Source organism: Emydura macquarii, unplaced genomic scaffold (assembly GCF_026122565.2).
Source record: "Emydura macquarii macquarii isolate MOO-44397 ecotype Brisbane River unplaced genomic scaffold, CSIRO-AGI_Emac_v2 contig_2365, whole genome shotgun sequence".
NCBI lineage: Eukaryota > Metazoa > Chordata > Testudines > Chelidae > Emydura > Emydura macquarii.
In genome coordinates, this window is record NW_027132502.1 from 3,988,445 (window position 1) to 4,012,771 (window position 24,327).

Sequence of the window (24,327 nt, forward strand, 5' to 3'; positions counted from 1 at the left end):
TTAATCCCAATCTGCCTCCCGTGCCCTTCATGCCTCCCTTCCCCCCTCCCCCCCAATGTTTCCATGTCTTTGAAAGTCTTGGTAACCAGAACGTTCATATGCTGTGCTTCAAAATTAGTTCAGACCAAAAATAATAAGACAGGAGCCAGTTGGATTGCTCACCACTTATTGATACAACTGTTCCCCTCAACCTGCCCACACTCCACGCTACAACTGAAAACGGTCCTCTGTGAGCAGTGTTGTGCAGCGTTCCGCTTCTCTGCACCGTAAGCACACGGAAAAAGCCCCCTAAACAACGCCCCAAGCAGAGCTTCCCATAACCAGAGAAGGGAGAAGAGCTGAAGACTCTGATGTCTCTGTAGAACTGTTAGCCTAGTAGAAGCTCAGATATTATGATGGGCACCAGCACAGAACCTATATACAGACAGGGTTTGTATGAGGTGACCTTCGTCATGGTGGCTGATATGATTCCCTAAATCTTCTGCTACTCTCCCCAGATCATAGAAATCTTCCTATAGGAAAATTCATCCTAAAGGCTCACCCGTTCTGGCTATTTTCCTCCACTGGTGTCCCTCTAGAAATCTGAACTCCACTCCAGGCCCTACCTGTGGGCTCCGTCCTAAAACTCCTGCTGGAAGGCTTCAGTAGCAATCTCTACTATAATGCTTTCTAAGTCCAAGTTTTGGTCTCTGAAGCTCTGAATTTAATAGGCCTTTGTTTTCATCCTAACGCTTCCCACTTTCTTTAGGCATCCAAGTGACTGGAGCCTTTGATCAGAAGTTCTCAGGGGAAATGGAACTTTTAATCTGGTGCTCAGAGTGTTAACATCTCTTCCTTTGACCCTGCGGGGGAAATTTCCCTCTGCCTTCTGGCTCTTTCTTCTTGTTGACACCCTAAATCAGAACGTTTAGAATCCTTTCCGGCCCTCTTCCCCAACAGAACCACTCTGCAGCTCACAGTGAAAGTTTTATTCCCCCTTTCCATACCATCCAGAGTTCCTTTTCCTCCTCCTGACCTAAACCACCTTGCAGGAAGAAGATTGCTTTTCACTCCCTGATGTTCCTAGAAGTTCTTAAATAAGGTCTAGCTACAAGAGCTCCAGTTACGAAATCAGATGCACTTTTTGAGATTTTTTTTTTCTCTTTAAATGGAACACAGTTTCAAAATCCACTGCCTCCAGGTGGGTCAAAGCAGTCATCAAAATATCTTCCTCCCGTTGTAAGATCATTCCTCCCTTGGAAATTCATGCCCATTCAGCTGGGTTACTAGTAGCTTTCGCAGCGGAGAGAAACAGGGCTTTGTTTGACAAGATGTGTAAGGTTCACCACCTCCGTTTCCTTCTATTAAACGTAACAGAGTGGATGTGGCTTCCTCAGTTGCTACTGCCTTTGACGACTCAGGGTTGCCAACCTTGCATTTTAATTTTTACTGACATGAAGATCTGAAGTTGATTTTTTTTGTTACTGACACGGTTAACTTTTTACTGACATCACTAAAAATACTATAAACCCTACAATCATGTCACAGAAGAGTGTACTCAGTCGCAAGAAACACCCCAGCCCCTGCCTTTCCCTGGCCGAGTGACAGCACTCCGCTCGCTAGTGACCCTGCCTGCCCCAGATCGCGCCTGCTTCACAGCCCCTAGCCAGCAGCTGCTGGGAGAAGGCGCCCCACAGCCAGGGCTCAACCGTGTGGTGCAGCAGATAGGGCTGCCTGGCTGGAAGGATGGAAGGGGAGAGGAGGAAATGGGGACGAGGGGCAGGAGAAGGAATGGCAGGAATGCCGGGCCGGGGATGGTACATTACGATGGGGAAGGCTCCAGGGAGGAGCGGCAGGGATCCCGCCAGCCAGAGGCAGGATTGGGGGCTCCAGGCACAATGGTGCATCTCCCCAGGGAGCACACAGGGGCCCGCCACGCATTTTACCAGGGGCTGCACCCTGCTGGTGCTCAGCCAGGCTAGCTGGGTGGAGCAGCAGCTGCCGCTGCGGGAAGTGCCAGATTCTTCAGCCCTTCCTGCATCTTTAACATAGATGCTGGTCTTTGTAACTTTACTTTTTTGACGATGAACGATTCTGGCTTATCTGTTACTCCGTCGCTGTATGTTCTCCCCTCCCTTGCAATTTCCTGCTTGTACATCCCAGGAGTGGTTCCAGATCGGTCGATAGACAGTTTTACCAACCCTTCCTCATCTCCTAGAGCACACATCCCCTGTCTGATAGATCCAGTCCCTCTCTTTTTTCTTCAGTTTATCTCCAGCTTTGGAAACACGTGCTCGGACTTTTCGTGCCAGATTAGCTCTTAAGAGCAAGGTTTAAACCCAACGGAGAAATTTGTGTAAAATGTGAACAGGTCTGCTTAGCTGAAAATGTATGATGGGACACCACAGTAGTGTTAGTAACCTGATGGATGCATGCTGTGAAAGGGTCAGTTTCTAGGTATTTTGTTTGTACCAGTGGTGCTAGAAGATCTCTGATATCCATTATAGAGAGAACTGTTTATTTCTTTCCTTGTATAAATATGTCAGATTAAAGCATTTTAACACAAGATTCAGATTCTGAAAGATCCTAAATTCAGATTAATATTTTCAATCTGTGAACCTCAGATTTAATCTCCTTGCTTCACCAGCAAAGAAACTTGTAAAAAATCCCTTCCTGAAAATCCCTTTTGATCTTTCTGGATCATGACACAGCTTTAGAAAGATGCTTTCCATATCAAACAGGCAAATGCTTTAATGGAAATGAAAGTTCCTCTCATCCTTTCAGGAGCTACGAAGAGACCTGATGTCCACTTCCTTATAAGAACCATGGCATTATTGCAGAGCGAAGCAATTAATAGTAACTCCACAGGATATTCCTGCTATGAAATGTCAGGATGTTATTTCTGTCTTGATGTCGTAAGATCAGCTGTTTAACTAATGGACTTACATTTGCATTTTGCAGGTGTCATGTCAATATTAATGTGTTATCTGAATTGTTAATATTCCTTCACTTCAATGTTACATTAATGAAAGCTGCAGGGGATGAGGAACAGACCTGACTAATTAATTACTTGGGCAAAAAGCATCTTTAACTTTCCATCGAGCTGCCCTTTGCATCTGCCTAATGGATCTTGGCATTTATGGTAGGCAGCCATGTAACACCTGCCACTGTCTGAAGCAGGCTTCGACTTTACTTTATTTTTTACCCGTAAATCACTTGCATCATTTCAAGTGTAAGGAAAAGCACCTTTCGTTCCTGCTTCCTAAATTAAGCAGGCAATGTGGCCTGCTAGCAGGCTGTGCTGGCTTGGTGTGTGGGTGGGAAACTATCATGTCAAGAGCAAGATTAATGGTCTGCATTTCTTCAGGACTCTTTTCCATTTTCCTCTTAGGCTGAGCTCCAGATTAGACTGTTATCATATGTCTGTAACAATATTTTGTCATGTGCTGTTCTTGTCACATTTCAATAGATTGCTCCAGAGAGCATCCCCCGAATGAGAATCTGCAGCCTGAGGGTGTGTCTACACTGCACTAAAACTCCCACGGGGCTATAATATTGCAGTGTAGATATCCAGTTTGGGCTGGAGCCTGAGCTCTGGGACCCTCCCCCGTCACAGGGTCCTAGAGACCAGGTTCCAGCCCAAACCCAGGCATCTACACTGCAGTTTATAACCCTGCAGCCAGAGTTCTGCGAGCCCCATTCAGTTGACATGGGCCAGCCATGGGTGTTTTATTGCTGTGTAGACATATCCTGAGCAATGGTTCCTAGTTGTGACACCATGTCGTTGAATATAGCATTGTGTTCTGCAGGCCTCCAGTCGTCCCTTCACTGAGGGTCTTATGGAAAGAAAGCAGGCCCCTGGCTTTTCCTTTCGTAACTCCTGCGAAGAGATTAAACTTCCTTGAAACGTTGGACTGTTATGATGGCAAAATAGAGTTGACACAAATCTGTAAGGACTACATTAGGATGCCAAACAAAATAGCCAAGGTGTGCTGCAGAGCACATTGTAATAGTTACCCAAAATAATCTGAAACCATGTATGAAACCACTTGGGAAAATTACAAAGAACATTTTGGCATATGTTAAAAAAAACCCACAAAAATAATAGTACCTTTAAAAATGCTGACGTGTCTATGCTGAGACACCAACAGAAGCTAGGAAATCCTGTACCACAATAACACTGAATGCCCACAGCCGTCCCTAGCCATTGCGCCATCTGTAGAATACAGTATGGTGACCAAAGAGAGACTCTAGGCTGCAGGATGCTGTGTAGGCAGAGTGACACTGACTTAAAGGCACTTTTAGTGTTCTGTCTCGCATGTAATAGACGTACAGTGTTTCAGCTGTATGGCTAAAATACAGGACACTTGAGGTAGATAACAGAAGCTTTTTTGGAGAAAACTCCAGTGAGCGTGGAAGCCAAGAACAAAGAGCCTATTTCCAAATGCACATACACACATCTCTGCATGGAGTACTGATGAATTTGTGATTCCATGTCAGATTAAAGAAGCATTCACCAAGAAAATTGGTTTCAATGAGGTGGCTTAATGCGTAGGTCTTTGCTAGGCCTCGAGCCGTAGATCACTGCACAGCGGGCGTGCCCAAGCTGTGCCCAGCTGAGCAGCACACTGGTCTCTTGCTAAGAGTCTCCAGGTTGCAGCAAATTTGCACGAGATGGAGCAGATTTCACTCACGCTAATCTTTAATAGAGGCACAGCCTGCAGAGACAAAGCCCTCTCTGCAGTACTCTTTGGTTTTCATCGGATTGCTTTCTGATGGGACCCGTAGTTTCTCTAGTTTCAGCTCTTTGTTAAATATGAAGGTGACCATGAGTCAGACAGGATAACTGTGTCCTGCGAGCTGCATTTTGCCAGACCGGCTGCAAAGCTCAGAGGGTTATCATGCCACAATGGTTCTTTTTTCGCTGTAGTACTCTTCCATGTTCTAATATCCTACCTAAAGACCCTCTCCCGAACTCCGCCAGCCCCGTGATATAGCATGCAGAGGTGTCAATAACAGCAAAGAAACTTAGGCAAATGATTAAGGTTTTTCAGAGTTCTGAATCCCTATGTGCAAACCAAGCACATTAAGCTTTAAGCAATTAATTGCTAATCATCCTGAATGCTTCCAATAGCCTGGCTTTAGTACCGAGGACTTAAACTGCTTTCCACTGTACTGCACTTAATTTGGGAAAATGGTACTGTGGCATTTCCAGCCTAAAGGTGTGAGAGTGGCCAGTAAATGACATTCGTGCTCCCAACAATCTTCCATGCATTCATGTTCAAAGGAAGTTATTACTGAGACACAGCTCTCGCTAATAAAAAGGTCATTATACCCCAGCAAGGGAGTTCATTAGAGAGAGAAGCCATTCTGGCTTTGTAAGACCTGAATCTGAAAGTGCCTTGGAGCTGCTATTCTCATCAAGTTTCCAAGTTAACAGTTTTAACCAAGAACTAATTGAGCAATCTCAGAAAGTGGAGTAATTCCATTATTCGGAGCTGCTTTGTTCAACCCTATTGCTGGCTATGAAAATAACACAAATTACTTTCATCAAGCCAGGCACCGCCAGCATTCCTGTTTTGTTTTCTTTAAATAAAAAATAAAAAGTATGTGTTTTGGCTTTTGGCACCCCTCTTTGGCAAAGACAGCCCCACACCAACGTTGCAAGTTATATATAAGGCTCATATATAACTTTAAAATCCAGTTTGTAAATAGTAGGAGATCTAATTTTCATAATTGTTCAACCAGGAATGAAATTCTGTCCTGTGCATCTAAAGGTGCACATGGCTGTTGGATGAGCGAAGCATTCTCTGTTGAGACACAGTACACCATTGTTGCAGTATTCATGACTGAAAAAGGATAAAACCATTGCAAGTCTTTTACCCACTATTAGCCAAAGAGCATGATTCTGTCATTGGCTGTGCTCTGGAGAGACTTGGGGTTAACTAATGTTGCTTTTAGAAGAGCTTTTATCAAAACCTTCTAAGTTCCTTCACTTCATGAAAGAACAGGAATCAAAAGCAAACGTACTTGATTTTGTTTTAAAAAATAAAAATAAAAATCCTATTGTATCTAGGCCACTGGAGTAGATCTGTTGGACGTAACTCTCTAAAGAAAACATACCGGATGAGTGGCAGTAAAGTTTTGCTCAGTAAAGACCTGCGCTTTTCAGACAATGAATTCTGCCACACTTCTTGATCTTCAGACACTGGAGGTGGCTGATGCCGCTATTTCTTTCTTTCTTTGTGAAGCCAAGTCGTTGTATCATATTCTTTTGTGCAAGATGACCTCCTATAAAGGTAACTTTCTGTTGGCAGAATACAAACTAATGCTGGTACAACAGAGCTTTGTGATTGGGGTTCCTCAAGGCAGCTTCAGACCATCACTTGTTAATAGATCACTCTTGGGATATCGGCAATTCATGTGTTTACAGTGCTGTCAGTGTGCTCCGGCCCTTTCAGACCGTAAAAAAGCCTGGCTCCTTCTAGGGGTGCGGGGCTGTCCCTCCTTGTCAGTCTGTGAGGGAGACCTCGGCGACCCAGGCAGCTGGATTCAAGCTCCAGCAGTCGGAGGAGAGACATCCTTCTCTTCCGACAGCTTCCCCACAAAGGGCCCACCTTTTATACTTCCTGCCCCACCCCTCTGCTTCCAGCAAGATGGGCGTGGATGCCCTAGCTCCGCTCATGAGGGGGTGAGGGTGAGCGTCTCCCTGTCTGTCTCAGAGGGAGGCCACGCCTCATCGCCACACTCCTGCAAAGCTTGCCACTTAGATCTCTGCATATCCTCTAGCGTGCGAGAACAGAGGTGATCTAATGCTGGAGTGGCCCTGGTGAGAGCACACCGGCTCAGTCTCCCACTCGAGTGTATGGTGGGGGTTGGGGTTTAATGTCCAAGCTCTGTAATTCTGTCTAAGAGGAAAGACGGCATGAATTGTCGAGACAGAGCATTCCCTTTTGACTTAGTGCTAAGTTTTCATATTTATTGTATGGTTTATATTGAAATCCAAATCTGACCCCATATTAGTCCTTCTGACCCACCCTTCAATTCAGTCATGTTTGGATCCAGCTATAACGCTGTAATGCGTGAAGCGGAAACATCAGTACAGGTTGGAAAAGTGGAGCAGCGGTGAACAGCTGGACAGAGAAGCAGAGAAAGATGCCTGTTTCTTAATGCCACGACAAATGAGACAGCAAGTCAGCCTGCAGGATATACTGACGTTTGTGAAGGAATTTAAGCAGCAAAAGGCTGTCTTTTCTGCCACAAGTGGAAGGGTGGGGCTGGATCTTAGCCTGGATTTGAGACAGAACGGAAACCAATGCACAGGATTTGTAACAAAGGGCACCAGCAACAAGATGAAGTGAATTTGGTAACCTTTGCAAGAATTACTTGGTCATATTTGGCTCAGTTCTGAGATGCTGTCTAATGTTATGACCTGGATTTTATCCTGCTGAAGAATGAATGAAACTGGGAGGATGCTTTCAGCATGAATAGATTACCTAACTAAACAGATAAAGCACTGACTCTAGACCAGCCAAGGTCTCAAATGGAGAGAGACCCCAGCGGACTCAGTTCACTTCAATGAGACTTTGGTGGTGTGACAAGCTAGACAAGTGTTGCCGAAGTGTAAAGATGAGGCTGACTCCTCGGGTCTCTGTCCAAGATCAGGAAGATCCATCCCTGATAGGGCCACACACGGTGTGGGATTTGACCCCTTGTATCAGCGGTGTGGGTATGCTAACTTTAGGAGTATGTTTATTTGGTCACCTCTCCTCTAAGAAGTCGGAGATAACTAGGCTGAAAGTCAAGTAAGCTTTTACACAGAGGAAGGGGTGTGCTTTATCTTATCCTGGGTCATGAACTTTCCAGTGCTGTGCATGAGCACGGGGGGGTCAGAAACATTTGAACACGGGGCTGCTATTCTGAGAATTGTGTCGCTGTGACCAGTCTGTTTGGGCTGTACCTGCAGTCACTACATTGGACGTGCAATAGCCGTTAATTTACTAATATCATTCGGGAAGCTAATCAGGAAGAGTCTAGGTTAAGAGATCAGAAGATGGTTGAATAGCAGCTTTGCCTTGAAACCGCAGCCCAAACACACACTCTACTTGCCTGCGCTTTACTGTGCAAAGAATTGGGATGCAAACCCAATATTTTATATATTTTAAGGCCAGAAGGAACCATTCTGATCCTCTAGGGTAACACTTAGGAGCCTTAAATCCCATTGACTGTGTAGCTTAATCACTTGTTACCCTTAGTCGCACCATCTGCATAATGCAGGCCATGGAATTTCACGCTGTAACTCCTGCATCCAGTCCATAATTCATAAGCAAGCTGAGTTTGCAGGCCAAAGGGCCTGCAAAAGATGCTTCTGCATGTTACACACACAAAATGCTGCAGTGTACAAATTTGGAAATCTCTTTGTGCTGCAGGCACAGAGAGCAGGATTGCAATGATCAGGAAGAACCTATGGTAAGGGCGAGCACCTGCTCCATCCCCACCTCTCCGTGCGGGAAGGATATGGAAACCTTGCATGAGTGCACAAAGGGCAAAAGTTCAGATCAGATTGTTTATGGGATTTTGTGCAGCTGGGAGCCAAGGATAGCTCAGCTAATCCAGAGGAAACTGTAGCGATGGCGTTAGAATGCATTTCACATGGGATTCATTCCGTACAAATTCAAAAGCACTAGTCTCTCTGTCTCCATTTTTTTAGCCATGAAATATTTTTCTTTTCGCTCCAGCCTGCCAGATGTACCCAGCCAAACTCCAAGTTAGGCTGTTTTAAAAAAGAAAAAAAACTCTCTTGTCGTTTGACCTGCCGACAGTTAGCAGTTTCAGTGCTCTGCTCCCATTAATGACAGAGCCAGGCTTCAGTGCTGGCCTCCAGACCCTGCCAGCCAGACTTCAGCTCCAGGCTGCCTTATGATCCATTTCTTTTTTCCGAACCACAAAGTAGCATTTGCTGACTTGAAGCCCTGTGCTCTCAAAACGAAAATGTTAGCTGGAGTTACAGCCTGCAGTAGCTGCATTCTGAAATGGCCTTCGAGAGCTGAGTGGTTGGGGGGCTTCCTGGTTTGTAGTCGTACAGCCCTAGACTCGACCGACAGCTGGGTATCCCCAGCCTGCACTCGATCACAGGTGGGAAGGCCACCTGCAATGACAGTTCCTGCAGGCCCTCCCCTCTCAAGGTCAGTTTCTGCTTTTAACTAGCCACCCATGCTGGGTAACTGCCTGGTATCCTCCCCTTAAAGGTGAACAACACCGATTCCTCAACATCCAAACAAAATCTCAGTCCCAGAGAAGGAAACACTTCTCCATCCTTCATAAATGCAGTGAGCCCTATGCATTAACATGTTTGAGCCAGACGTGGCCTCCTGTGGGCTCTGAGCCACAGACACACTTCCTGTGCTCACCAACACGGGGAAAGCATCCGTTCGTTTGAAATCCTGACTTGTTTCCTCAGAGCCTGTCAGGTCTTCACTCCGGGCAGGAATTTCTCATGTTTCACCTTAGCCTAGATGGGACTTTTCCCTTTCGAGAGCTGTTGCCCATTTGGGGATTGTCCCTCTGGAGACGGGCACTCAGTATACACTGTCCTCGGTGACTACATTTCTGGCCAGTCCGAAGTTTAAAACAGAAGCGTCTGAGTTAGCGCAAAGCAGCATCTCAGTGTTAATTCATCTTTCACGCTTGCGGAACTCAAATGACTCGATCTGTTTTGTGGAAACTGAAAAAAACCCGCGTAAGTATCTCTGCTCTGAAAAGGAGGAGGAGAAATGTTGACTTGAAAAGAGAATGGTTGCGGAAGTGACACAGCATCTAGGAGGGTTAAAATTGGAAAGACTGGCTCTTTCACCCCCAAAGTAGGGTAGCTGGGGGTTAGCACTCTGTCCCAGCAGCCACGGATGAAATTCCAGCTCCATGAAAGGCAATGGGAGTTTTTCCCCATTGAATCAGTGGCACTGGAACCTTTACAGGTCTTCATGCAGCAGTACAAGATCTGTACTGACCCTGGCCCATAGGAACTGACCAGCTGGGGGCTAGAGGCTGCCATTTTCTACAACATTTTATCCTGACTGTGATAACTCTTCTTTGGACACAAGAAACTAAGCCCTCTCTCCTTACCAAAGCCGGTTCCCTCCTTTGTGTGAGCGTACTGGTTTGTTGTAGGCTTGCTCGTGGTGTCTGGGCTGCATGTATTGCTGTAGTAGCTCTCAGAGAGCCTTGGATCATTTGTTTAGAAGAAACAAATATGCTGGTAAAGAACCGTAAGAGCTGGCAAACATACAACAAAAAGGGAAGGCTTCTGCTGCGGCTCCCAGCCTCGCTTAACCATTCTGCCATATTTAGTTAGTTACACCTTCCCTTTGGGAGAAAGCTGGACTCATTGACAGGGAAATGTTCTACGGAGTCTCTGTTTGTTAGCTTCTCTTCTCAAGCATTCTGCTAGGGGTTTTCAGCATGATGAGTTAATCCATTAGCCTCTCCCCTCTGGAAAGCTGGGTTCATGTCCCGTCAAGTCTCAGATGAAAGCAGTTAGGAGGGCTGGGTCTCAACTGAAGTCCTTCCTATCCATATCCCCAAACCACCCAGTTATTTAACATCTCTCCTTGATAAGCTTGGAACTACAGTAGCAGGGCAGGACGGAAATGCTATAGAGATGGGCCCCCAGAATGGAGTTTTGCAAATCTGGAGTGATGTGCATTTGCTGAGAGATAAGGAAGCAGCATATGACATTTCTTTAGTTTACAGAGAAGGCAAAGCAAAGGGGACATGGTAGAGATATATAAGATAATAAATGGTATCGAGGCTATCTGTCAGATGCTTCCAGTTACTCTTACTCATGAGAACAAGAGAACACCCAGTAAAATTAAAAGGCAAAAAATCCTCATGAAACAAAATATTTAAAAAAAAAATACAAAGCAGATTGAACCTGTGGAATTTGCAGCCCCAAGTTATCAGCGAGGCAAAGAGCTAAGGATTAGACACTCCTGTGAACAATAAAAATACAAACTGCATTCCCCTGAGTTTGGATAAAGAATTACAAGGGCTGTGATCCCTCATGCCTGAGGACAATGCTAACTGCCAGGGATTAGGAAGAAATTTCCCTCTTGGGCAAGTTATTGTCTTGTCCTCTAGCAAAATTCTACACCTGTGTCTGAAAGACCTGATAGAGAGAGGGTCCTGGACTAAAGGGACCATGGGCCTGGTGTGTCACAGCAGCGCCTGTGTTTCCGGGACATCTGCCCATGTGTTCAGGTGGCTCTGCCTAGTACTGTAACCCTCTGACTTTCCTCTGCAATGTGATCAGCGCAAAAGAAAAGAAAAGAATCTGGATGATACGTTTTACTGGCCTTAGTGTTTGCCAGAATGGTTCAATTAACCATTTGCTTTTCCACCACCCATCGCAATAGGAGTTTGCTGTAGAAGTGCGGGCACTGATGACCGTGCTTTGCCTTGTACATGTCCCAGGCTGCCAGGAACGTATTTCTGCTTCCCAAATGATTCACTGAAATCTAGGCTTGGAGACTCATTGTGGTTATTTTATCTAGCACAGAGTGTTTGGCTCCGACAGAAACCAGTGATGTTTTCCTTTCACCGATGAGCTATTTGAACCCGGCTACCCCTGTTTGGTTTGGTTTGCCCTTTTAGAAACTCCTGTTTTACACAGCAGCCTGCAGGATGCTGCTTTATCCCTTCGTCTGTCAAACGGCCTGTGGGTACCAGCTGCCATAAAGGGACCAATGTTGCCATCTGCTGGTTTAACTGCGCCAGAGCGGCTTTTACCATATCGAACTTAACCACTTTCCTCTCTGAAACGGATTGTCATCGGTGTGTATTAAATGAACCCAGCTTCCTTCTGTGATGGCCACTGCGTTACCTGCAGCCCTTGTCACTTCTGCAAGGGCTTGCGTGTAAATGTTATCAGTTAAAATAAAATCGTAGTTGGCCCAATGTTAACGTTTATAGTGCTGGTAATTGACTGGTGACTGTTCACCGCAGTTCACCCTGTTCACCGCAGCCTCCTTTTCAAACCTGGCTCGGTAGGGAAGTTGTCAGCCCTTTGGGCTGTGTGTGCAGAAACCAGGATGTTGGCCTTTTATCTCCACAGTCCCTAAGGAGAGGAGTTCTGATCCATTGCAGATGAGCATTTTCACTGCTGATTACAGCTGTTACTTGCTTATTCCTCCTCTGGGTCTGTCTTTAATTATTGCCTTTCTCTTTTGGGTACTTCACAAGTGCAATCGGTTGACCATACGATGAGTCTGGAATGCGCAATTATTATAGTGTACCTCTGGAATATAGTGTCGCGTGATCCACATGTTGCTAGTCATCCTCAGTAGCACATACAGCAAAACTCCCCAGCGGTCTCCGTTGTTGTGTTCTAAGTCACACAGCACAACAAAGTACTGTGCCTGGTCCTACAAATCTGCCACAAAGGCACATGGGCCCCACCTCCAGGGACTTCCCCAGATTGCTCTGTGATGGCCACTTGGCATGCATGAGCAGTGCTCAGATGCCAGCACAATTAGTGGTAATATGCATATGCAACGCGGAGAGCGGGAGGCAGCGTTTACAACTCTATTATCATTTTTGGCAGTTAGCTCAACTTGAGAAATCCACAGAGCAAATGGTGGAAAGCCCAATTAAACACATTTCTCTGTTTCTTGAAGCCCTGTTAAACATGTCTCTTGTGACACAGTGCTGCAGTGATAAAAGCATAACCCATGATGCCATTGGGATCATCTTTGGTGCTCTGACTTATATTTTGTCCCGGGTGCTGCTCTCGAGGTTTCGCTCTAGTGACTGTGTATTCAGTGCGAGTGAGAGGAGAACTTGGACTGGCTCGAGTTGGTCTCTGTGAGTGTCTGCCATAGAGCACAGCTAATGAAGGAGAAGCCCCAGATAGCCATGGTACTGCCTTTATCGTGTACACAGCCCTGCTTTGCTTTCCTTGCCATCTGTCTCTGTTTCCAGCTTTGCCCTCTGCATTTGTGTAAGGCTGAGGCAGGGTCCTAGTATGGAAATTTGCATGAAACTCATGTGGCTGTGCTGACTGTTCTTGTAGTTCTCAGGGTGGGGGGCACTGTGTTTCCTCTGGCTTGCAACAACAGCTATCTGTGTTTGTCTTCTGTGCTGTCGCTCACACTGCATTTGCTTGCCTTGTTAAACGTTTCAGGAGACACAATGACCTGCAGCAGGATTCTTTTATTGTAATTTGAGCAGTCAGTTCATTGCTGGCTTCTGCATATCTGCACCACTAGGATGGCCCAGTATGAGTCCACAGGGGGAACCTCAGCTGGAGAGAGAGGATTTTTGGGGGGTGTTACTTTTGTCTCAGGTCTAATCTCCTGATAACTGCTCTTCCAGGCTCTCCTGCCACATTAGCTCCCAGCATTGAGTACAAGCTGGGTTGTCCGTTGATTTAAGGTTAGCACTTCATGTCCCCAAGGAATTCCTGCTCGAACTCTCATGATGTCTCTTCTCGCTGCAGGCTGGTGGAAGAATTCATGCTGCTGTCAAACATGGCCGTCGCCCATCAGGTCTACCGCTCCTTCCCCCAACAGGCTTTGCTGCGCCGTCACCCCCCACCGCAGACTAAGATGCTGAACGATCTCATGGAGTTCTGCGACCAGATGGGACTGGAGATAGATTTCAGCAGCGCTGGAGCCCTGCACGTGAGTGGAGACCGCACCACGGGAGACTGTCTAGATGGTGAAGCCCTCCTGGGGTTACTGATACATTCTCCAACAGCATTCGTGTAATGGCTTGTGGTTACCTGCTCTCTGTTCCCTGGGTAATCTATCCTGTCTTCTGCACGGTGCTGCAGCTGACTGACAACCACTGAACTGGAGAACGTGCTGCGTGCAGAGCAGGCCAAGGGGGGGACCAGGGGAGTTTGGAAATGAGGAGTGTGCCTCTGCCCTTTCACCTTTGTAGACACACACGGGGCATAAAGAGCAGGGAGAGGGTTGCCATGTCAGTTCTTTTCCAGGTGCACTGGCGCTCCCTCATCTGAAACCCTTCTGCCCCATCTTCAGCTGGGGGGGGCAGGTCTCTAGAATCTGTCTCCTCGTGAAGTCCAATAGAGCCAACCTTTCCGAAAAGGCTGGTAATGCCCTTCTGTCTCAAACCAAATATGGGGCCTCCCGACAAACACCTCTCGTGCAGGGGGATGTGATGTTCTTCAGAGGGTATAAAAATGAAAGCAGTGATGCTGCAGAAAAGATGAGAAAGCCACAAGAGGTATTGGTCTGTCCGGTGATTGTCTGGTCTCTTGAGCTGTCCCCCGTGGGGAGTGGAGTGGAGGTCACTGATAATGACTCGGGAGGGGAGGATCTTGAGGAAAAGACCATCCCAAAAACCACCCAGACACCTCCCATCTCCTGAGTGCTGCCCACACAGTAACTGGTTAATCCCCTCAGCCCCTTGTCAGGCAGGGGAGGCATCTCCCTGTGGCACAGCTGGGCAGGTCACGGCAGAGAGCTGAAGGGAATTGCTTGAGACACAGAGGGAGTTAGTGGCTGGGCCAGAACTGGTACACAAACCACATGAAGAATGGTCAGAGAGAAGCGTTGGAGAGTCTGTGGGATCGTGGCAGGCAGCTCCAGATGCCACATACCCTGTCTCCCTCTCCTTTAGCAAAGAAGCAGGATTTACAGTGATTTAATGTCATCTCCAAGGTCAGCATCCACTGTGGCTTGGTCTACCCAGCTGAAGCGAAATGCCTCCCACACTAGTTTGACCTCAAACCCTACCATGTCCAGACACAGCGGATCTAGTTCTAAATGCAATGGGCAAATTGTGCTGGAGAATGTTTGCTACCCCTCCGACTGGGGGGAGCGTCGTATAGTGGTTAGAGCAGGGAACTGGCCATATGGACTCGTGTGTTCCATTAGTGCTAGTGACTGCATCAGTCTGATCTCGGCTATGTTAGGTGAGCACCCGGTGACCTTCGCTGTACAGTGGGTGTGATAGGGAGGCTGGCTTAGTGGTTAGGACACAGCCCTGGTCTCCCAAGCTAAATTTCTCACTTTGCCACAGACTTCCTGGGCTGCCTTGGACAAGTCACTTAACTGCTCTGTCCCTCAGTTCCCCATCTGTACAATGGGATCATATCCCTGCCCTGCCTCCCAGGGCTGTTATGCAGATAAATACATTAAAGATTACGAGGTGCTTGGATGCTACAGTGATGGGGGCCAGAGAAGTATTTTAGGAAGCTAGGTAATTCAAACTCCCCTCATTGATCACAGGGGGACCTAGACAAATGGCAGGATTGGGCCAAAAGAAATCTGATGAGGTTCAACAAGGACAAGTGCAGAGTCCTGCACTTAGGAAGGAAGAATCCCATGCACAGCTACAGACTGGGGATCCACTGGCTAGGCAGCAGTTCTGCGGAAAAGGACCTGCGGGTTATAGTGGACAAGAAGCTGGATATAAGTCAGCAGTGTGCCCTGGTTGCCAAGAAGGGTAACAGCACATTGGGCTGCATTGGTAGGAGCATTGTGATTGTTCCCCACTGGTGGGGCCACATTTGGAGTATTGTGTCCAGTTTTGGGCCCCCCACTACAGGAAGGATGTGGACAAATGGGAAAGAGTCCAGCAGAGAGGAACGAAAATGATATAGGGGGCTGGAGCACATGACTTGTGAGGAGAGACTGAGGGAACTGGGCTTGTTTAGTCTGCAGAAGAGAAGAACAAGGGGGGATTTGATAGCAGCCTTTAGCTACCGAAAGGGGGTTCCAGGAAGGATGGAGCTAGACTGTTCTCAGTGGTGGCAGATGACAGAACAAGGAGCAATGGTCTCAAGTTGCAGTGGGGGAGGTCTAGGTTGGATATTAGGAAAAACGTTTTCCCTAGGAGGGTGGTGAAGCACTGGAATGGGTTACCTGGGGAGGTGGTGGAATTTCCATCCTTAGAGGTTTTTAAAGTGTGGCTTGACAAAGCCCTGGCTGGGATGATTTAGTTGGGGTTGGTCCTGCTTTGAGCAGGGGGTTGGACTAGATACCTCCTGAAGTCCCTTACAACCCTAATATTCTGTGATTCTATGATTGGGGGTGTTGAGATGTAATGAATGAATGCGCAAAGCACCCTGAACCCCTCAGATGATGGGGTTACGGGTGTTTCTTGCAGAGACAGAAATTCCAAGGAATCTTTGCAAATAACTAAACTGCAGAATGAGAGCAGAGACGGGGCAGTGAACAAGCCGTAGATGGAGAGGAAAGACATCTCCAGCAGCAGCTGAAGTAAGGGATGGAGAAGAGATGGGGCTGCTAGGAATAAATTCAGCACCAATCTTTGTTGTACCTGATGCCTGGATGCTGTGCTCATGAGTGTGCTATAAGTGCCTGTGTCAGAGGATAACCTCAGAGTCCCAGTATATGCTGCTGCGTGTGTAATTACTCCATCAGGGCCAAAGCCCCTGTTTTCAGGCCCTTCGTCCTTGGGGGTATGTAAAACCACACGCTCCCTGGGGCGGGGAAGGAAAAGCCAGGGGCAGAAACAGAAAGGATTCTGAGGCGGCTGTAGTGTGTTTCCTAGGTGGTAGCCGAGGCAGCTGTGTGTGTTCAGGCAGCCCTGCCGTTTCTGTCCCTGGCTCACTCTGTCCTCACCAGCCAGTCGTTGCAGTAAAGCAATTTCTGCATAGAAAAATGAAGGTTTCCAGGGTGGGACCGGAGACCAGTGCTGGGAAGCCTCATGCACTATGTATGCAAGGAAGGGTATTCGAAGGGTCCCCAGATTAGCACTCTCCGTAGCCCAAGTCATGAAGCTTAACTCCAGATAGAAAGTGAAGTGGGGACTCCAGTATTTTCTATTTCATCGCCCTAGACTGCTGTAATGCGGCCCCTCATCGGCCTCCCTCGTGCTGTTCTGTTAGGTGTGGGCAGCTTCCCCGCTGCTCTGCTGCCTCCTCTGGAGCTTGCATGATCCCCATTGTCAGGGCCTCTGAAGACCAAGGGATGCTTTTCCTCTGAGCAGTGAACATTTGTGGCCCTTCCCACCGAGGAGGAGGCAATACTGCTTGTACTAGTCTAGTGCAGTGGCCTTTTCAGAACGATGCATCCCTCAGGTCTCTACACCGTGCGTTGAGCCCGGGCAGTGCAATCTGCTTTACTGCATGCTGGGCCGGGAGCTGGAGTCACCAGGCCAGGGGGTTCGATCTGCCGATGGAGTGGGAGAGGTTAAAAGTCCATCACTGTGAATGTTCGGAGATTAGTCCCATGGCTTCTGTGCCCCACGTGATGGCGGCTGCCTTTGGGGGGTGGATGCTGAGCAATGTGGTAAGTGACTGTGCAATGTACAGAAACTTTGTCTGCACCCTAGTGATGTCAGACAGCCCTGCCCTAGCTAACCAGGCTCTGAGCACCAAGCTGGGACCAGGAAAGACCTTGCCGTAGCCAGCCAGGCTGTGCATCTGGAGGAAAAACACTGAGTGAGGAAAACATTTAGTTCAAGTTTCTAAGTGCTGGGAATAAACAGGGAAGAGAGGGTTTTTGTTATAAAGTGTTTGCCCTTTCTAAGATCCCCGGAGCAGTAAGACAGCAGCAAAGAGCAGGACTTGTCTGTTCTCCCTCTCCCCCCCCAGCCTCTCACTGTATGTCTTTCCCCACTTCTCTCCTCCCAGAAAAGTCTGAATGAAATGCTTGGTGCAGACAGCTACGCAGAGGCCAGGAAAGAAGTGCTGACCAACATGTTCTCCAGGCCGATGCAGGTAAGAGCGGCCAGGTGCCAATGTGCAACCAGCACCAGAATGTTTTCAGGCCCATTGCCACCTGCTTTGTGTTGGCAGCCCAGGTCTATGCTCCGTCCCCTCTCCTGAGATGCTGTTACACGGGGGAGGGCGGGAAGAGAGATGAAGAAGCTAAGCGCAGTCATTGGAAACTCCCAGCAGCCCCGAAGTATCGCATGACCCACTTTTATACCCAATGTGTCCAGTCTGCTCCTGCCAGTGAGGTGCGTCTGGTTATTTATGGCCGGGGTTCACCAATCAGTGCGTGCCAAGCAGCTGAGCTGGATCGTCTCCCTCAAGTGACACAGCCAGAAGGCTCTTATGATGGCCACCGCCGGGGCATAGTTCTGGGTATGTCACATAGGACGTTTTTGTGCCATAAAGGGTTTAAGTGACTGCTCAGCAGGGACCCACTGCTACGGACTGAGTGGCTAGGCAGCAGTTCTGCAGAAAAGGACCTGGGGGTTACAGTGGACAAGAAGCTGGATATGAGTCAGCAGTGTGCCCTGGTTCCCAAGAAGGCTAACGGCACATTGGGCTGCATTGGTAGGAGCACTGTGATTATTCCCCTCTATTCGGCATTGGTGAGGCCACATTTGGAGTATTGTGTCCAGTTTTGGGCCCCCCACTACAGGAAGGATGTGGACAAATGGGAAAGAGTCCAGCAGAGAGGAACGAAAATGATGTAGGGGGCTGGAGCACATGACTTGTGAGGAGAGGCTGAGGGAACTGGGCTTCTTTAGTCTGCAGAAGAGAAAAATGAGGAGGGATTTGATAGCAGCCTTTAACTACCTGAAAGGGCGTTCCAGGGAGGAAGGAGCTAGGCTGTTCTCAGTGGTGGCAGATGACAGAACAAGGAGCAACGGTCTCAAGTTGCAGTGGGGGAGGTCTAGGTTGGATATTAGGAAAATCTTTTTCACTAGGAGGGTGGTGAAGCACTGGAATGGGTTACCTAGGGAGGTGGTGGAATCTCCATCCTTCGAGGTTTTTAAGGTGCGGCTTCACAAAGCCCCGGGTGGGATGATTTAGTTGGGGTTGGTCCTGCTTGGAGCTAGATGACCTCCTGAGGTTCCTCCCAACCCTGATATTCTATGATTCTGGGAGCACCCAGCTTGCAAGGACATCAGTGCAAAGATTCCCCTTGACTTCAAGGGAATTGGGTCAGGTCCTAACAGCCCACGTGAAAACCTCGTCATGACATCTGGTAGCAGTTCCCTTCCTAAAGAACAGTTCAGGTGCCTGGACAGCTGAGGAGTCAGAGAACGGGGGTCAGAGCCATGTAGCTCTCGGTTACTGGTTCAGAGCCCAGGTCAGACCCTATCACAGCTGTTTGGTCCAACATTAAATGAATTAGTCTCAGTTCAGAGTAAACAGGCATCCCATCAAAACCCAGCACTGACCTGCACTTGTCAACAGAGAGGCCCAGCTTTGAGTGGGCCACCGTCTCTAGAGATGGTCTCTTTGGGCCAGGTGGGAGAACAGGCAGGAGGGGAGCTTGCCCAGCTGTGGCTGGGCCGGGTCCGTTGTGGTGCCCCGTGCATCCCCCCGAACAGTTACTCCAGCGCGTTTCATCGGCACCAAATTAACGGAGAGGACAAAACAGGATCGTTTTTGTGACGTGTCTGCCCTGTCACCTCGGCAGCAATGCGAAGGGAGGCCAGCTCTGAGAGCGCAGCCCACCAGCCAGGAGAAGGTGACACGTCGCTCATAGCAGCCTCTCTGCCGCTGACTGTTTAGCACCGCGGGAATGCATCGTCTTCCTGACATTACTCATGTGATTGTCACTCTTCTAATTAGTTAATTTGCTCCATTTACTCATTAGCAGTTGCCTGAAGTCCTGCTGTACTTCAGTGTCTTAATGCTTGTTTGCAAATGTAACTGGGGAGGCTCTGATGATGGCAATTAGCGCAAACCGCGTGGTAATTATCCTCCCCTCCACGCACACGTTGGACTTATTAGTACAGTTTGCTGCTACGCAGTTCTCCGCTCTTCAGCCGGGTGTGTTTTTACAGCATGTTTCTCTAGATAATGACCCTTTGTCTGGCTTTCACGTGTGTCACTCTCCTCAAACGCCGGAGGCCTGGGTGGCTTTCTTTCCCTTTCAATGGGAAATTCTGTCTAAGTTGAATCCCATTGATAGTATCTATTTTGTGGGGTCCACTTCCAGCCTGCTGTTTGGTTGTGTGGTGTCATGACCCCACATCTGCTCCCCAGGTACCAGACGGCCTGGTGTTTTGAAGGGTTGGACAGAAGGAAACTGGCCAGGTGGGCCAGCAAAGCCCAGGATGGGGCGCTGAGAGCTTTTTAAACTATGTGTTCTTGTTCAACAATTCATTTCTCTTTATGTTCAAAAGCCATGTTTGTGCTCTATGGAAAGCCTGCTGGAGCGTGGAGGAGGAGAATAAACTTTGAGCCCCCTCCTGCTCTCCGCCACCAGCTATCTCTGCTTGTTTGGCAAACTCACCTGCCACGCAAGCACATGCCTTTACAACAGCCAGATTGGCAGTATCTGCCCATCGTCGGCAGTGATGTTGAGTCTTTACTTCCTCAAAGAGGAATTCCATGAGAGGAAAAAATATGGAGGAATGTCTTTGGGAGCCTAGGATCTGGTGAACGGGTGGGCTGGGCAATGTCTCATTCAAATGATCTCCTGATCTGAGCTGGGTGCTTTGGAAGGCTCATTTGCTTTCCAGCTGCCTTTCAGCACTATCCCAAGATGGAACCGGGCCCGTTTCCTTTGTGCCTGATGCTGAAACTCTGCCAGCTCCGGCGAACCTAGCAGTTGCAGAGGAGGGGTGCAAATCCGATCTTCGCACCGATATCAGTGCAAGAGTGCACATTGGTCCACGGCTTTTGCCGCATTTCTAGCCGACCTCAGCTGTGCAGCAGGGATGCGTTCTCACCCTGGCACTAGTCTGGCACTATCCTGAGCAGAAAGTGGCTCAACTTTGTGCGAAATGCCATAATCTCGCAGAGATGTGGCCTTGCACTCACTCTATTCAGAAGTGACGCTGCATGCTCTTCAGCTGTATCACCAGGATGGCCACACACACACACACACACACACACACACACACACACACACACACACACACACACACACACACACACACACACACACACACACACACACACACACACACACACACACACACACACACACACACACACACACACACACACCCGTGACAGTATGCAGAGCTCCTGGGGTTCAGCCCAGGAGCGACCTTCCCTGCCCGGGACTCTCCTCCCCCCTTTCAAAGTCCTTTTGTCTTCCAGACGACCCTCAGGTGTTCAGCTGAATGGGAGTGGAGCCAAGTGATGGTGTCACACGCCTCCTTTTATAGTCTGTTCAGCTCGCTAGAGCAGTCCATGCATGTGACGTGGCGGCTGCTTCCCTTTGGTCCAGCAACCCCATTGCAAATGCGCATCCTCCAGTGAAGCCTTCACTCTGAGCAATTCCTGGAAGTAGACTCTTCCCTTGATGGCCCGTTAGTGTGTCTGGCCACTACATTGTTGTACCTGAAAAGCTGGTTTAGGTGGTTCCCACTTCACAGTATGTTCCAGCCGCATTTACAGCGCTATTTTATAACTTCCCATTGTACTGCGGTAACACACACAATCCAACAGGGCATTAATGTTTAGCAGATCAAGACGTTTAAAATAATACCCAGCAAGGCATGCCTTGTACAGAACCTATCATCGTTACATGACATTGGTAAATGTGGGGGGGTTTGAGGTGTTGTTTTCAGTCACACACCCTGGCATGTTGTGCTCTCAAACTACCCCCTGACGTGCGAAGGGATGTTTGCCCTGACTGCCCAAACTTGTGGATTCGCAGGAGTTTGCCAGACCTGGGAACTTCCCTCCACTGTGACAGCATCAACCACAGTCACTCTGCCTGATGCAACCGTCCTTGGTAGACCATGCGCGTTTCATAATGATGATGAAACATGATGAAACATCAAATGATGTTTGTTTTCCCCTCTGGAATGGGGCAGAGGAACCTTTGCTTACCAACGCTGCTTAAAAAACCACAGTTGTAGGGAGACTGGTGTACGTCATCAAACAGGGAGCTGTGCCACGTCAGAATCAACGCAGTCAGAGAAAGGAACTTGAGCGAGCTGCCTTGGAGGAAGGGGAGAACTCAAGATGGTTGTTTCATACCATAGCCGCTGGAAGCCCCCTGCCAGATCACAGGCCCATAGTGCTAGGAGTTGTGCAGACATTCCTACCCCAAGCAGTCTGTAATCTTGCACGTTACCCAGGCAGAGGAAGCATGGAACCCACGGGACAACTGTTTAAAGGGCATCTGCCACGGAGGTTACATGCTATCTAACTGATGAAGCTATGGTGTGTTTTCTCAAGGAGGTTCACCTCGAATGCAGAAGTAAGTGAAGTTCCTGCATTTCACCCAGTTTGTCAGCAGGATTGAGAAGTCCAAAGTTAGGTGATATATGCCCAAGTCACATACTCAGTCATTTACACAGCCAGAAACAAAAACCCACAACCCTCCTAGGTCTGTGACCTTTTGCTGTAAGCATTAGATGCCAACACCGCCTTCTCTGCTTTAATTAACCTGAATCACCCTTATTCCCTGATCCTGCTGGCGTGAAATGTTTAAACTGACACAATGCCAGCCTGTAGGCAGCTCCTGATGGGTCATTCTTACCTGACATCGGTTCTGGGCCATCACTGTTTCCTCTGAGATGGAAGGTGACTTGGAGGAACGTGGAAAGTGGGGAACATGACAAATGAATTGAGAAACCAGCTTTGTAAGCTAACAGGCCATGAGTAAGTCTCTGCTTCCCTGGGTTGCCAGATGTCTGGACAAGCTATAGAATCAGAGAATATTAGGGTTGGCTGGGACCTCAGGAGGTATCTAGTCCAACTCCCTGCTCGAAGCAGAACCAACTCCGACTAAACCATCCCAGCCAGGGCTTTGTCAAGTCGCACCTTAAAACCTCTAAGGATGGAAATTCCACCACCTCCCTAGGTAACCCATTCCAGTGCTTCTTCACCTTCCTAGTGAAAAAGTTTTTCTGAATATCCATCTAGACCACCCCCAATGCAACTTGAGATCATTGCTCCTTGTTCCATCACCTGCCACCACTGAGAACAGCCTAGCTCCATCCTCCCTGGAACCCCACTTCAGGTAGCTGAAGGCTGCTATCAAATCCCCCCTCATTCTTTTCTTCTGCAGACTAAACAAGCCTAGTTCCCTCAGCCTCTTCTCACAAGTCATGTGTTCCAGCCTCCTAATAATTTTCGGTGCCCTCTGCCTGCTGGACTCTCTCCAGTTTGTCTACATCCTTTCTGTAGTGGGGGGGAGTCCCAAAACTGGACACAGTACTCCAACTGTGGCCTCACCAGTGCTGAATAGAGGGGACTAATCACTTCCCTCGATCGGCTGGCCATCTCTATATTCAGTATCTGTATCTGTACTTCAATTCTGTATCAGTACTTCAATTCTCCTTGGGTAAGGGATTCTTCCAGTTTTTGCCCAACTGGCTGGGGCTGTCTGGGATTCAGTGCATTTCAGTGAAAACACTTATAGGCCCTGCTTTCCAAGGGATGCCAGGCGAGGGCCATCCGGGACACACGCACTTCCCAGGCTGCCTGTTTGCAAGCACAGATATGGGTTCTTGTGGGTGCATGGGGAAGGAGAGGGGATGAATTTTAGGGAAGCGCCTACTCTGCTTGCAGCCTGTGACATGTGTCGTCTTTCCAGTCACAACTTCAGATGTGATCCTTGAAAGGCTCTTTTCCCACCAGCAAGAAGCTCTGTGGTTATCACAGAAGTAGTCGAAGATGGAGGGAAGGGTCTTCTCTGCCGCCAAGCTCCGCTCCTCGTAAGGCAGGGACCTGCGGCCTCTGGTCACAGCTCTCCACTCCTGGCCTTGGCTGAGGGAGCTGCCTTAACTTGCCTCACTGGTCCCTAAGTGGTTCTTCACCAGTGAAGAAGAAGCAGAGCAGAGCTCCTCTCCGGCATGCCCCCTGCACTGGGGGAGGGTGCCGGAGGCTGGCTGGCTGGACAGATTCTCCTCTATTGGCACCTGCAGGCAGAATACAGCCGCAGCAGAGTGGAGAATGTGGCCCAGAACAGGCCTTCTGGTCTCCTAGCCCGTCCACCGTTCCCATCTCTCCAACTCTTGTAGCTCTCCTTGCAGCGCTGTGCGTCGGGAAGTACGGGGCGGAGGACAGCAAGCCTTTGCCCCCTGCCAACAGCATTTCCTCCAGCAGCCACTGCATAAAACCACACGTGGGACAAGGCTCTGGATCAGCTCTTCCCTCAGTGCTGGGAAACATGGGCCATCACTCGGATCGGTGGCAGGGCCAGGACTCCCCTGAGTGCTTCCTTGAGTGACCACGTTGGCGCTGGGCATTAACGAACGGCCTGCTTCCCTGGCTACGTTTGCGTTCCCAGCACTGAGGCTCGTGTGTCAGAGATCAGGCTGTAGGTAAGCCGGCCAGAAACCTGTGGTAGCTAATTAAACCATGATCCTGCGGTCTCATGTCTTTCACACACACCCCGGACCCGTTGGTCAGGAAGAATGCCTTTCAAGTCGAGGGGGAGGTCAGGAGGCAGCCGGGAGGAAGCTCATAATGTGTGTCAGTGG

At 48.6% G+C, this 24,327-nt stretch overlaps 1 protein-coding gene across 3 annotated transcripts in view; it reads left to right on the forward strand.

The window, feature by feature from the left end:
- Positions 1-24,327, forward strand: part of DIS3L2 (DIS3 like 3'-5' exoribonuclease 2) — a 261,720-nt gene that overhangs the window by 224,063 nt on the left and 13,330 nt on the right. For all 3 annotated transcript variants that reach the window (XM_067561129.1, XM_067561130.1, XM_067561128.1), the window contains 2 exons: positions 13,472-13,655; positions 17,603-17,689. In XM_067561129.1, coding sequence (XP_067417230.1) covers positions 13,472-13,655; positions 17,603-17,689 — 271 coding nt within the window. The remainder of the gene's footprint in view (positions 1-13,471; positions 13,656-17,602; positions 17,690-24,327) is intronic.